At 40.3% G+C, this 13,734-nt stretch overlaps 2 protein-coding genes across 2 annotated transcripts; both read right to left on the reverse strand.

The window, feature by feature from the left end:
• Positions 1-775: 775 nt before the first annotated feature.
• On the reverse strand, positions 776-4,776 carry LOC108497641 (E1A-binding protein p400-like). The gene is made up of 7 exons (XM_017815418.1): positions 4,762-4,776; positions 4,507-4,562; positions 3,770-4,110; positions 3,044-3,246; positions 2,790-2,962; positions 1,608-1,799; positions 776-823 (listed from the first exon to the last, which is right to left on the reverse strand). Exons 3-6 carry the CDS (start codon positions 3,772-3,774, stop codon positions 1,692-1,694), a joined length of 489 nt encoding a protein of 162 aa, XP_017670907.1. The 5' UTR covers positions 3,775-4,110; positions 4,507-4,562; positions 4,762-4,776; the 3' UTR covers positions 776-823; positions 1,608-1,691.
• Positions 4,777-9,361: 4,585 nt separating this feature from the next.
• LOC108497640 (E1A-binding protein p400-like) lies at positions 9,362-13,331 on the reverse strand. Its single transcript, XM_017815417.1, has 5 exons — positions 12,728-13,331; positions 11,755-11,902; positions 10,167-10,352; positions 9,797-9,937; positions 9,362-9,524 (listed from the first exon to the last, which is right to left on the reverse strand). Exons 2-5 carry the CDS (start codon positions 11,884-11,886, stop codon positions 9,519-9,521), a joined length of 465 nt encoding a protein of 154 aa, XP_017670906.1. The 5' UTR covers positions 11,887-11,902; positions 12,728-13,331; the 3' UTR covers positions 9,362-9,518.
• Positions 13,332-13,734: the final 403 nt, after the last annotated feature.

Genomic DNA, 13,734 nt, shown 5'->3' on the forward strand with positions numbered 1-13,734 from the left:
ATCAACAAGCTCAAATTACCTCCCAGGAGCATTTCAATATTTCAGTTTGCACAGAACTCTTCAATGTAAATAGATTGGAAATAAGGTACTTCATGAAAGCCACTTGGTTGTTGCACAGGAAATTCCAAATATTTCTGAAGGTTTCCATAAAACAAGAGAAGTCACCATACCTGACCCCCCAAGCTAGCCAGCTGTTCTAACTGAGGAGGAACCGTGGTGTTTCTTGAATCATACAGCTCTGAATCTGTGTCATTTCTTAGCTCAGACAGTGTCTCTTCTGTAAACTTTCTAGAATCCTCATTTCCACATTCAGAGCAAAGAACCTTATGGAAACATGTTTTCAAGTATTCAATAAGACAGTGTATGATGTCAAAAATTATTTCAACATCCTAAAATCGAGTTTAGAAAAGTCAGATTACAGATATATTTGACAGCTTTTGCTGCAGCAGATGTTGTTTTTGATTGATTAAAACAATGTCAATAATAGAGTAAAATTGTCATTGGAACAACTTTTATTTCTAGATAGTTATCTTCCTATTTTCTATATGAGCTAAAAATTCAGGATCTCTACTGACTTTAACACATATCACTGGCTCCCAAACAAGTATAGAAATAAACACAGAACTACCCATTCAAAATTCTGATCTAGAAAAACACTTTTTTTTTTAATGTATCATTAAGTAACTGCTCACATTCTTAATGTTACAGTACCTGAGATAAAAAATCTGTTGAGCAATCGTCTCCCTGAGCAGCCAGTTCTTGAATCAAATGTTTTATACCTTTTTTCAACAGCCTCTCTTTGACAGAATTACCACTTACAAGCCTGTAAAACAAAACAAAATGCTGTTGCCTATAAAACAGTGATCCTCTGTGAAACCCAACTGTTTCATGTCTCATGCTCCACAAGGACAGCAGTGAGCACCAACACTCATGTAGAGTCCATCAGGTGTTTTCATAGGAAGTTCTGTATTTGAGTCTTAGTTTTTTAGAGGAAAGCTTTCTTTATACACCTGATTTCATATTTTCAGAACACCGTGTTCTTTTAAGCTCTTGTTTTCAAAATGAGCAATAAACAGACTGTCTTCTATACATCTGGATTTAAAAAAAAATACAAGAGCAGGGTATTTGCTGAGACTGTCTGCACTGCACACCCACCTGCCCTTTGGTAAGGTGAGCAAGAGCTCCCCTGTGCTCTCAGCACAGCCTTCCAAGGAAAGAAACTGTCACTTGAGAGAAGCTTTCAGATACATCTTCCAACAACACAAACAGCAGCATCTCATCACCAGTGGATTTGAAATCCAGTGATAGCTCAAGTAAGGCATTTCTTGTTTATCAAGAGCTGAAAACACCCATATTTGTTTTGACTGTCCCAACACAGAAGTCCAGATGGTTTGTAAGATGAAAGTGGGAGGGAAAGACAGGAATAGAAGAAACAGTAAGGAAAAGGACAGAATTTTCATTTTTCCCTCTAGTCTGAAGGGGAGATGTATGATATAATCTTTAAAGGGATCTCAGAAGACCAAATTACTTGAACCAGTTTCACCCAAAATCATCTTCCCTCTATTTTCAATTTTAAAACACCAATACTATTTCTTAGCATAAGTCACCTGTATGTGTGGATATCTCTGCCTCTTGCAATTTTAGCACACCATTCCTCAGCCTCTGTGTCCACCAGCTGATCCAAATCAGTGTCATAGAAGACAACAGTGCTCACATCTATGTGACTGACACCTGTGGAAGGAGTGTGGGAAGAAAGGATAGCACAGAAGATCCTCTTGGTTGAAGTTTTTTATGGATTCCTAAAATGGGGAAAATAAGCAGCTTAATTAGGAATTCACATTAATTAAGAATAAATTTCCGCACAAACTTTTTTAACAAAATGAGAAGACTGGAAAAATTGCTTTCTTATAACTTCCCCAACCTACATTAAGCATGCAAACGTTTTAAGGGATCTGACTGCCCACATTACAGATCCACACAATTCAAAATTAATTTGTCTACCATTAAAACTATTAATTTAGGGTCCAGTCAGCCAGATAAAAATCTAAAGATCTATTACAGTAATCACATTATGTCCTCTGACTAAGCACACCTGACTGAGTTATTATATCCTGTACATGCTTCCTCATTTTTTTTTGTCTGTTGACTAAATTGAATCCCTTCTTTTGTGCTGCCTTGCGTGGCTTTAGGGCAAAGTATTCTTTAATATAGCATCTGACAGAAAGCATAATGATACAATTTAAAATAAAAAATGATAATAATTTAACTATATTGTTAATGTTTGCTCAAACTGTAGGCCCCAGAGGATACAGAGAATCTTACTGGGGAGGGAAATGAGCATACTTTCAATTTATCCTCAGGCAATGCCAGGGCACTCTACAAAAAATAAAAGCCCCTGGAGTAAGGCTGAGGAAGTGCCAACATAAAAACAGCAACTACACTTCAAGTGCTAACAATGCAAATAGCTACAGATAATGAAAGCAAAAGCAATTAATCAAAATGCTATTGTGAACTAAAACATCTGCATTTCAAGCAAAAATTACTCATAAACATAGGACAACTAGTGCCATACTTCTTGGAAAAACCCTGGATGCCTCATCAAATAGTAATATGACTGATATATTTCATATATAATTACATATTTGTGCTCCAGCTACATACATAATTTGCTTCAATAAGCAAGGGAATTATGCAAATGAATTTTGCAAATGTATTAGGCTTCCCTGTAGCATTTTCCCTCCCACTATGAGCATCTATTAACTATTAGCCTGAGTAAGAGATCCTCTTACCAGATAATGCCAGCTGTGAGCACCACTCTCACCGACTCGTACGTACGTGAGGAGATGGAGGTTCAGGAAAAGCTCCAGGATATCAAGCATTGGAATCATCTGTGTCCATATCAGCACACGCTCTCCTCTTGCTTTCAGCTTCCGAAGCAAGACAGCCAGAGCTTCCATCTTGCCTGTTTATGAAACAAGAACCTGCAGGTCCCACGCAACCATTAGAGAAAGCCCAGGCAGAGCCAGGGGTAGGTTTTTAATACCTGAGTCCCACTGCACCAGTCGGGGATCTGGAAACTGCACAAAACGAGGCCTTGCTGTCTGCTGCACTGAGTGGGAGTAGGGAAGGAGCTGTTCCTTGAGATTAGACTTCAAGAGCTTCATTCCATGGGTATATGTGTGAGGAGGATGGGTCACATGCAAACGTGGAGGAGCGACAGCTACAGCTGGCAACACGCAGAGATCTCTGTAAAACAACCCAAAACTTTATGATAGTAAATTCTTCACTGCTTGGGCTATTAACGGCTCAAAAACAGTCATAAAGAAGATGTTTGCATAGAAACATAAAGCACCTGGCTAAGGGCAACTGAAAGTAAATCAGTGCGTGAAGTTTTATGTTAGCATCAAGTAAATGCTAAAAAACACTCGAGGAAATTACCACTATCCATAAGGTTATCAAGATAAGTTTACTACACCTCCTACTCTTTTGTCAGTATTAACACAACTAATGCAAGATAAGTCAAAGTAGAATTGCTACATAACTAATGACAATTGCCATGGAACTATTTAAGATCTTAAAATGATCTAAAATTACACATCTGGGATACAAATAGATTCAGTATAAAGGAATTTAGCCTGCAAAAAGGATAAAACAGGGCAGCTTATTTATCACTTCTGGCATTTTACAGTACTTCACATACCCTGTGTTGGAGGGTAGCATACACCCATCAAATCCATGCACAGACTGCAGATGAATTTGTCTCAATTACCTCATAATAAGATCCTTCAGGGCTATCTGTTGCTGCTTCACTGTCAGAATGAGTTCCTGCAGTGGATCCTTCAGAACCTCTGCAGTACTGGGATAGGGAAGGCAATCTGCAAAGCCAGCCCAGCACCACTTGTTAATCCTGGCAGAAAAGTGCTGAGAGATTTTTCTTTCACTGATCCAGGAGCAAGTTTCCAACAGGTCTCTGCCATACAGGGGGGTTCTGGAACAACGACGCTCATTCCAAGAATATATTTTTCCAGGTGTTCCTTTAGTTGTCTTTTTTCTTCTAGGATACCCTTTAAATTCAAAATTCTTTTCTGAATCTATTTTGACCACATAAAGCTTATGCAAGAAAAAAAAAAAGAAATTTATGCAAAACGAAGTAGAAAATAAGGATCATTCAGATAATACAAAAGTTGTGTGAATGACTCTGAAAGGAGAAGAGAGCAGGAGAAAAGCTGATAATTAGTATTTGTGATACAGGGACAGATGTTAGGTTTGGTATTGTAATGCAAAATAAATCTGCTTTCCTACTCTATGCCTACTGGCAAAAATGTAATGGGACTTTCAAGCAACTATTGGAGAGTCCACGAGTACAGATGGATCAGACTGGGAAATTACAATATTCTAAATGCTTTAAATATTAAAGCTTTGACTATTTCACACACATGAATCTTGTAAACTATATATTCTTCATGATCAAGTACATACTTATGATATAAAGAGTTAGCACACTACCTGAGCTGGACATGAAAGCGTAGATGCTGATTTAGGTTTAGTACTCAGGTCATCCACTGTCTCATTAATAAATTCATTTGTTTTTCCAGGAAAGCAGCAAGACAAGAAAAAAAAAATAATTTCCACAGATACATGATATTACAACATGAAGATAATTATAGATTCTAGAATTTTGATTTCTAAATGGTTAAAAAGTTTAAAAAAAAAGATTTTAAAAAAAGATAAATACGTGAATTGAATCATGTAGCACCTTACCTTGATGCTTCAGAGACTGTCAATAAGTTGACAGAATTGACTGTAGGACACAGTAAACATTTTCCCTCTAAACTGTAATGTTACAGGCTTCTCTGCCTCAGCAATCCTCTCTTGTGCTCCAGCTGTGGAAGCCATGAGGAAAGTTTTGCTGGCTGTGAAAGCAAAGAAGGTACAAAGGTAAAAAGAAGAATTTCCTCACTGTACACTGCAGGATTTCAATGCTTATCCCATCCACACAGTGTGGGACACTGGATTGCTATTGAAGGGCAACTTGACTCCAAACATAACTCTTCCACTGCACTTAACTGCAAACAGACTGGATCTCCCTCTAATACTGCCAATTTTGGGGTGAAAACTAAGCACAGAATAAGAGATCTTTTGCTGCACAATTCATTTTTAGCAATGAAAGACAACAAACACAACTTCCAGTGAAATTTCCAGTGTTTGCACAATAGTATTGTTCTGTTTATGAAGGACAAATAGATTATAAGGGATTTTATTTTGATTTTTTGAGGAAAGTCCTGTTAGAAACCTGCTAATGGAACTTGATACACAAACACATGGAGTGCAACCTCATTTCTTTCCCATATTCAAACAATATTTAAAAAAAAAAGAGAGCAAACCAGAAAGCAATGGTTTATTTTACATACAACACACCTTTCCTATGCTGATTGTTTGAAAACAGGGCAAGGGGTTGTAGTCTTTGTGTTTTCTCATGATGACCTGCCATAACTGCTGCTGTGTCCACTGTCTGCTGCACCTGAGACCTTGGGAAGTCTTTAGTCCTACCCTCAGGTTTCTGTCCATACTGCACTGGTGTAAATAACCTAAAAATTAACAGATGATCTTTCTACACTTTCAACAAAACACACACGAGGAAGCTGTTAATCCATTCATCCCAATACAAAAATCAAGCTCAAAGGCAAATACTTATTTTGAGTCAGTAATCTGAGCTTGAAGAGGCACCCAGATGTAGAGCATAGGGCAGGAGGGATTCTGCTTCTCTCAACATGCAGAAGAAACACAATATATGTAAAATGCAAATGCTCTGAGGCTCCAATCATCAATGAAAGATTATGTGGAAGGGGCATGACAGAGCTCCCATACCCTTTAATCATCTTTGGAGGCTGGACACAGCAAGAGAGCTCCCAAAAAGGGTCAAACTTCTTAATGGAGCAAAGCCTTAACTATGGGTATGGGTTTAAAAACACTGCAGTTGTAAAAGCTGACTTCACAGTAACTGTTTAGTGTGTGCTGCTTCCAGGAAACCAAAGATGTCTAAACAGGAAAAGAATGAGTTCTTATTCTGCTTCACATATATATTTCAGCTATTCCTTCCAATTCTTTTATTTCATTAACTGCCAATGCTCCCTTCTGGCAGAATGGCCTAATAAAACTAGTGCAGGACATCCTCATTGTCACCTGTCACAGCCACATGTCACACAAGCTGTCTTGGGCTTCACTAACCATACTCTGCTTTTTTCAGGTTAATTTATTGTAAAATTTAAGGCTACATTGCTCTACAGCAAAATTACATTTGCTCCAAGACTCAAAAATGAACCCTCCCAACTGCTCTTCACAGAGTCAACAGCAATAAACAAATAAGCTCAAAATTTAACAGAATATCTTTTCCTCCCCCAGGAAAAAAAATTAAAAATTCTTTAAGTGCTTTGCGAGTACATCTCAGATTTAAAATTAACTAGGAGAAGATTTAATTATTCTGTTTTTGAAACTCTACTGCAGAAGTCACTTCCACTGTTTGATCAAAACCACAAGAGACTTCAACTCTATTGTGTCAGAAAAGATCAAGACTGAGCCTTCACAAATGAAAAGAACTATTAAGTGGTAAATATCACTGTGCTTTCCCTCAGAAGGCTGGCACACAGTGATCAGTCTGTAAAGAAAAGATACCAAGAGAAACAAATAATTCTGATTTAATCCCCTCAGCCCTCATAAATGCTACCCATTTCCACCTGTTACTTAAAATAAATCAATCAACAAACAAATAAATAAATCACCAGAACACCACATACCTGTTTGGTTTGAGCTTCACTGGCTCAAGTCTGGGTGTTGAAGGGGAGCAGTAACTCTCTTCAATAAGCTTTCTAGTTACCTTCAGTTTTGGCAGTATTTGTGCCTCAGAGCAAGTAATTTGGTTTTCCATCCCAATCACATCGAAGAGAGACCGGTCTGCATGCTTAAGTTATTAAAAAAAAAGAAAAAAAAAACCACAAAGTGAAGAAATATTTTACTACCATTCAGTTGCAGTTAAAAAAAATAATGGTAATAATTCCCCATTATCTGAGAATGACTGAAAAGCTCACAGCTGATGGCAGAGCTAAAGTGAAACCTGGAAGAGCCAAGTGTCATGTGGCTGTTCAGAGAGCAGCTGCTGTTACTTTAAAAGGTTTCAACAACCTACACCACGAAAATGGAGCATTATGCTCATGTTACCAGGAGTCAAAAACAGGGCAGCACCCTCGAATTACAATCCTTTGTAGAACTGGTGTTCCTGACCCCCCATTCCCACCTTGACACATTAACCCCATTTCCTTCACAAGCCTTTGATGCTCACCCTGTCCCCCCACCCCCAAATGATTTTTCCAACAGGCTTAAAGAAGAAACTATTTGAATTTCCCAGGACACACAGTGCTACTTTTTTTAGCTTTGTCCAGTCTCTCTTAAGCCCCTAATATTGCTGAAATCACTAGCAAAAAAAAAAAAAAATGATGAAGTCCCTTGCAATGTAATTTTAACAAACAGACAACAGTTAAAGCAAAACTGGAATCTGATACAGCTTCTCATCTCCAGGGCTGTTCACAGCTTAACTATTCCTTTCCTGCTCCTCAGGTCATGATAAGCAGTTCAGGTTAATTGGGAAATTTCAGGAAAACCAGAAAACATTACAAAATAGTCTCACTTTCTTTGACAAGGATAGCAAATTCCCAGCATACCTACTAAGTTCAGTACTACCCCAAAATCAATGGTTATTATTTATAATAAATCTTAGCAGTTGCTCCTAAAAATAAATGAATTAGCAGTTCAGATTTTGCACTTTAATTGGGCCCTGAATTACGTGTAAGAAACTTTATGTCCTGTGCCACCGGCTCTCTCAGTCAAATCAAGTCAAGCACAGGAGAATTACCTTCCTCCTCACCTTCCAAAGGTCCCATCCCACTGCATCCAGCACTGGAGAGGCAGTTGTGAGCTGCAGCCTGTCCAACACACAGGAGGAGCGTGGACGGCGAGGACTGAGCAGGTCAGGGTGATCACACACCCTCAGCAGCTGCCTCAGAACCTGCAGGACGCTGTCAAAGTGCCCACTTCTTAGACATTCTTGAGCCCTGTTATTTAAAGTGAAAATATATTTTAAATGACCTTCTAGAAACAGTGCTTTTTAGGAGCTCGGGTCTCTCTGTGCACTCAAATTGTTGTTCTGAATTAATCTGAGAACACCAAGTTATCACATTTTGAAAAGCACGAGTTTAAAGATGCAGCCTTCCATTCCTCCAGTTCCTCTCACATTCACACAGACTGTTAATAATTTACACAAGATATTCTGACTTTAAAAGTCACATTATCATAAAAGGGATTTTCTCAAATAGGCACTCTATTTCCAATGGAAATGACACTGGATAATATAGGAAACACATATTGTCAATATTAAGGCCTTTTATTAACACCTGAATAAATATCACTTTAAATTATCAAATTCACCGGAAAATACAAGCTAGATGTATCAGAAAATCAATGTAACATATAATCTAGAATATTCAGTTCCTAAATAACTTTAGAACTAAATTTAAACAAAAACTGTGACACATGGTCAATTGCTATAAATATTTTGCCCCATAACCTGCAAACACTCTTTGCTTATTTATGCTTCTTTTCACCTTGCAAAACATCTATATAAAAATAAACAAACAGAGGATGAAGAAATGGCTGAATGCAATTGCCACTTGGTGTGGAACAGCCTGCACAGCACCACGGTTATGCCAATGTGCTTTTTTTCTGCACAAAATAATAAAACCAGAGTGCTGCCATATCTGAGATGAATAATTCATTAACAGATTTGATGCCATTTACAGCTAATCCAGGGTCTGAAGAACACAGGAATTCTTCAGTACAACAATACTGTTTAAGTGTCTCAGACTTCATAAAGAAGGGCAAGCTGAGGTGGGACACAGGTGGACACACAACAGTTTCAGTGAATTCAGTCTCATGCATGGTCTGCAAGGGACATAAAACTGAACTCTGACACAAACAAGAGTTCAGCAACAAAAAGCCTTTACAGTGTGTTAAAAGCTTTAGTAACCCACAGGAAGTTAGTGAGGTGGAGAAAGGAGATATTTATGACTCAAATCTAGGAACAAAATACCAGCTCCTAAACATCTTTCTGGGTAACCTTATACTACTACCAGTATACAAGAGGAAAAAAAAAAAGTCATGCAAAAAAACCAACCAACCAACCAGAAAACCTCCCATGTTCTTATTACCTTTTTTTGAGACATTCTGCAAGTTTAATGCTTTCTTCCTCCTCTCTTCTAACTCTACTTGCAGTTTTAAATCTACCACCTAAAATGGAGGGAGAGCAGGGTGGAGGGAAAGAAGGAGAAGGAAATGACAAACATGAACACATTTACCTTCAAATGCACCTGTGGATTAATGAACATTTCTTCAACAGCAAGACAGGCATCAGACACTGCTACAATGCAGAGCCCTCAAATCAAAAAACAGCATTTGGAACTGACCATGAGTCATCCCTGTAACACGCAAGAGGTACCCAAGAATAACTCACATCAAAACTTAAATGTCCACTGTGAGCCAACTGCACAGGCTGTGATCAGTGAAGCTCTCTCCTTCCTGACATATAAGGCCTGAAATTATTCATGCAACCATAACGTGCAGCTGTCTTTACCAACAGATAATATTCACCCCGGGGCTGAGCAAAGCCCAGCTGTAAGATTCTCACTGTTATGGTCCAATAGGTTTTTATTCAGTACAACTTCAGATTTATTTTTTTTTTCACATTTACCTGTTTAATGGTGGACCAGAAGTGTTCAATTTCTCTGGCAGTAAAAGCAGCAACAGCCCTCAGTTGCTTCTCTTCTCTTTTCTTGCATCTTTCCTTATGAAGTGTCACATCTTCGTGGTGACGAGCTACACTTAAAATCAGCTGAATAAAACCATGAAATTATTTTATGTTTTTACTCTGTTCTATCTAAAAAGCATATTTCTAGAGAAAGAAAATAATTACAATCCCTTTAAGAGTACTGTTTAAAATTTACAAACACAGTAGAGAGGCAACCCAAACCTCACACATCCTCCCTGATCACGTCCTAACCATGAAAATGCTGCCTATTCTCCCCCATCTTTTCTGGTTGAAGATATCAAATCCACATTACCCTCCTGGCAGTTGTTATCTTCCATCTCCTTTCTTGAACAAAATCAGTTGCCATCCACTGCATTTCTTCCAAAAGATAATCATGGTGTGATTTGTGCCGTGGGGCCTCATGGAGTTTGGGCAGACGCTTCAGAGACCATAAACCTTCTTTCCTCAGTGCTGTTATTCGCTGCAGAATTTCATTTTCCTTCGAGTAAACATAATTAAACTCATGTTTCCTACTGCACAACACGAAAACAAGACAGAGACACTGTGAAAAACGGTACATGGATAACCAACAGAAATTATTACCCAATCCTTGGAAACATTCTACAGTGTTTGAAGTTGCACTTTGTTAAAAGATAATGAATAATGCATTTTGTGCAGATTTATGTAAAGTCTCTGAAGGACTTTATAAGGCAGCAGTATGATGAAAAATCAGTAGAAAAGCTTGGGATGCAGTGGTACTCATTCTTGAGAACTTTTACGTTTTTCCTCCTAAAATATAGTACCTCTAGATCTCATCAGAAGTGCAGGGCTAATTCAGGGAGAAATTTCACAGAATTTAAATACTCTGCCAGATGGCACATGGACAGAACTCTCTGAGAAGTTCATATAAAAAGATATTTAGTTTCTGGCATTTTTATTAACACATGTAAGCATCCTGCAACTGCTGGCAAGCAAGCACAAGCAGAGCTAATTTTCTTTGTGATTCCTCCCCCCTTATTCTAAACAGGCTGCATAAAAAGTTAAAATAATGGATTCTGTTTAATTAAACCTCCTTCTAGGATTTCATTACAAGAACAAATGCTCTCTTCCCTAGAGAACGTGCCTGATTCCTTCTCATTCCTTCTCTTTCTTCAGGAAAAATCATTTGTGTCTGCAGCACTAATTAAAACCAAATGAGAGACACAGGTATCTACAGAGCATTCTAAATTTAAATGAACATGAAGTTTTACTGTAAAGAAAGATTTATACCCAGCTGTGCTATACCATGGCTATATGAAGAAAATTATCAGGCTTGGCAAAGTCATCTGCATAAACTACTGAAATTATTTGCTCCTTTCTCCCCAGGTTGGAGTAATAAATTCTGCCATCCACAAAGTCTGCACACAAAACACAAAGGTCAACACTGCCAGGGCACAGGGAGGGGTAAGCACACTGTTCCCTCTTGCTGCACCTATAATTCACTTACCTGCAGCCTTCCACACACACCTGGCACTTATTTTGAGGAATGCAATGCATTTGATCCAACAAAAATGAAAATCCGGCACAATACTTAAACTGAGAGTTGGGCAGACATTGCAAATGATATAAATGAACAGATATGTTCTTCACAGAAGTAAAAGTTCAAGGGAAAGTAGAGGTAAAGTGCCAAAAATTAATCTTAGACTTCTAATGAGACAGATTTACCATTCTGATTCTGAGGATACTCTCTTCCCAGTTTCAGACTATTTAATGGTGCAGAGCAGATGACAACAGCAATTCTGATGCACAAAAACCAGCCTTCAAAGCCACATACAACATAATATGCAAATCTGACATTGTGGTGAGGGAACTGGAGCTGGGACCACAACCACATGTTTCTTACCCCAGCCTGCTGGTTGTACCTGCTGAGGAAAAGCTGGGTTCCTGCTGTGTGGAGCAGGGAAGGAATCATGCAAACTTGGCAAGTTTGGTCCATTTTGCTGTTGGTCTCCCTCCTGGCTAATCTGTTGAGCCACTTGAGGAACAGGAGGCATTCCACCTGCAGAGAGACTTATAAAAACTGGAATTTCAGTAAAGAATATAGTGAAATAACAAAACAGTACCAAAGAAAGTGGCAATACAGGCTGTTACATGGCTGGTCAAATCAACTTCCCACCATACCCCAATACAACTGCCTGCCTGAAAGCTCTGAAGGTGTGAATCAATCAGAATGCCAGTCCAGGATGTACTTACTTGCTCTTCAACCTGACAACACCGAGATCTTTGTTAACAACATCCTACAGAAGGCTGGCAACTACACAACCAATCATTATCAGGGTATCAAATGACCAAAAGGGAAAAATTTCATGCAAAAACATTAATTAAGGAAAGCAACAAATTAGGCTCAGAGGGTGCAAATTTAAACCCAATGCATGGAAAATGAGATGTGCAGCACTCACTAAGATTTCCAAGATTTTCTCCAGAGGGTTTTTAAAAAGTGTAATAATTGGTATTAGATATAATGTTACAATTACAGAAAAGCTCATTAAAGCAATTATCTTTAATTACAAAGCTTAAAACTTACATTTAATCGTAAATCGTTAATATATGTACTAAATGTACCAGCATTATTTTAAAGACTGTGACTTTTTTTTTAAACTTTTGTCAGAACTAATTAGATGTCTCTGTGAAGAGCTATTTTTGAAATGAAATAAAGTTAACCTAACGAAGTATCTCATTATCAGTAAAGCAGTGCATTGGACTAATACTCCCAAAGCTCCATCCACACTTATGTCTGATTTAACTTCGACATTATTTTGCTATGAAATGGTTTTTATGATCACAGAATTGCTTCCTGCCCAACTATAAAGGGAGTTGATCTCAATGGTCACTGACCTTTTAACCCACACTAATCACTTGAATTCTGTTGTCCCAGCAGATTTATCCAACTGCTTTACTTCTGGCAGTCAGACACGGAGGGTTCCTGCAGCACATCCTGGGTGTGTTTGTACTTTGAAGACAACTCAGGAGGGTCAACAGGTGCTTTAGTTTCTGTCCAGCCCTCGGACTCGTGATGACCAACCCCGCAGTCAGCGCAGGGACAGAGAGAGGTCGGTGCTGTCACACACAGGGGAGACACAGAACCTGCAACAACAGGCTGGAGTCACTCGTGCCTTTTACAGACCTCCGGTTTCACAGAGCAGCGAGGCGGGATGGTTCACCCTGTAAGGACAATACGGACCGTACAGCACTCACGTGAACCCAGCGGGGTGTAAATGCTGCCTCGGGAACGCGGTACCGCCCGCGCCGGCTGAGCCCCACTGCAGAGCCGAGGGATCTGACCCGACAAGGGATCTCACCTGACAAGGTACCTGACCGTGCAAGGGCCGCGCATCACCAGCCCTGCCCTGCCCGCCTGCGCCTTTCCCGGCAGGAACATCCCGAAGGACCCGCACGGCGGGGCTGTGGGTGCCCCGGGGAGGACGGAGGGAGTTTGTTCATCGCCTTCCATCTCCCAGAAGAGAGGGAAGGGGCTCTGAGGCGGAGCTGGGCAGCACCGGGGAGCCCACCTCGGGACTGCCCGCCTGCCCTGCGGCCCCCCGGCCCCTCCGCGCACCACCAGCCGTGTCCCGCACCGCCCCGCACCCGGCCAACACCGCGGACCCCGACCGACCTCGCACACCCTGACGAACCCCGCATACCCTGTTCCACCCCCGCACACCCTGACTGACCCCGCACACCCTGTACCACCCCCGCATACCCTGACTGACCCCGCACACCCTGTGCCATCCCCGCTCCAGCCCCGCACCCCCGCTCCCATCGGGTTCCCCCGCCCCGCCCCCCCGGCCCCCCCCCCCCGGCGGGCGCCCCGAAGCCCCCCCCCCCCCCCTGGGGGGGGGGGG

The sequence above is a fragment of the Lepidothrix coronata genome, unplaced genomic scaffold (assembly GCF_001604755.1).
Source record: "Lepidothrix coronata isolate B3197 unplaced genomic scaffold, Lepidothrix_coronata-1.0 Scaffold51, whole genome shotgun sequence".
Classification (NCBI taxonomy): Eukaryota; Metazoa; Chordata; class Aves; order Passeriformes; family Pipridae; genus Lepidothrix; species Lepidothrix coronata.

Bases quoted from the DNA above. Each gene is read 5' to 3' on its own strand.
- LOC108497641 (XM_017815418.1), bottom strand. The intron at 2,963-3,043 runs GTATTAAAAACC...TTTCATAAACAG, and splicing joins ACTGGTGCAGTGGGACTCAG to GCAAGATGGAAGCTCTGGCT. The intron at 1,800-2,789 runs GTAAGAGGATCT...TCCCCATTTTAG, and splicing joins CTCACAGCTGGCATTATCTG to GAATCCATAAAAAACTTCAA.
- LOC108497640 (XM_017815417.1), bottom strand. From the start codon at position 11,886: ATGCCTCCTGTTCCTCAAGTGGCTCAACAGATTAGCCAGGAGGGAGAC. The intron at 10,353-11,754 runs GTACAACCAGCA...GTTTACTCGAAG, and splicing joins ACCCAGCTTTTCCTCAGCAG to GAAAATGAAATTCTGCAGCG. The intron at 9,938-10,166 runs GTAATGTGGATT...GGTTTTATTCAG, and splicing joins AGATAACAACTGCCAGGAGG to CTGATTTTAAGTGTAGCTCG.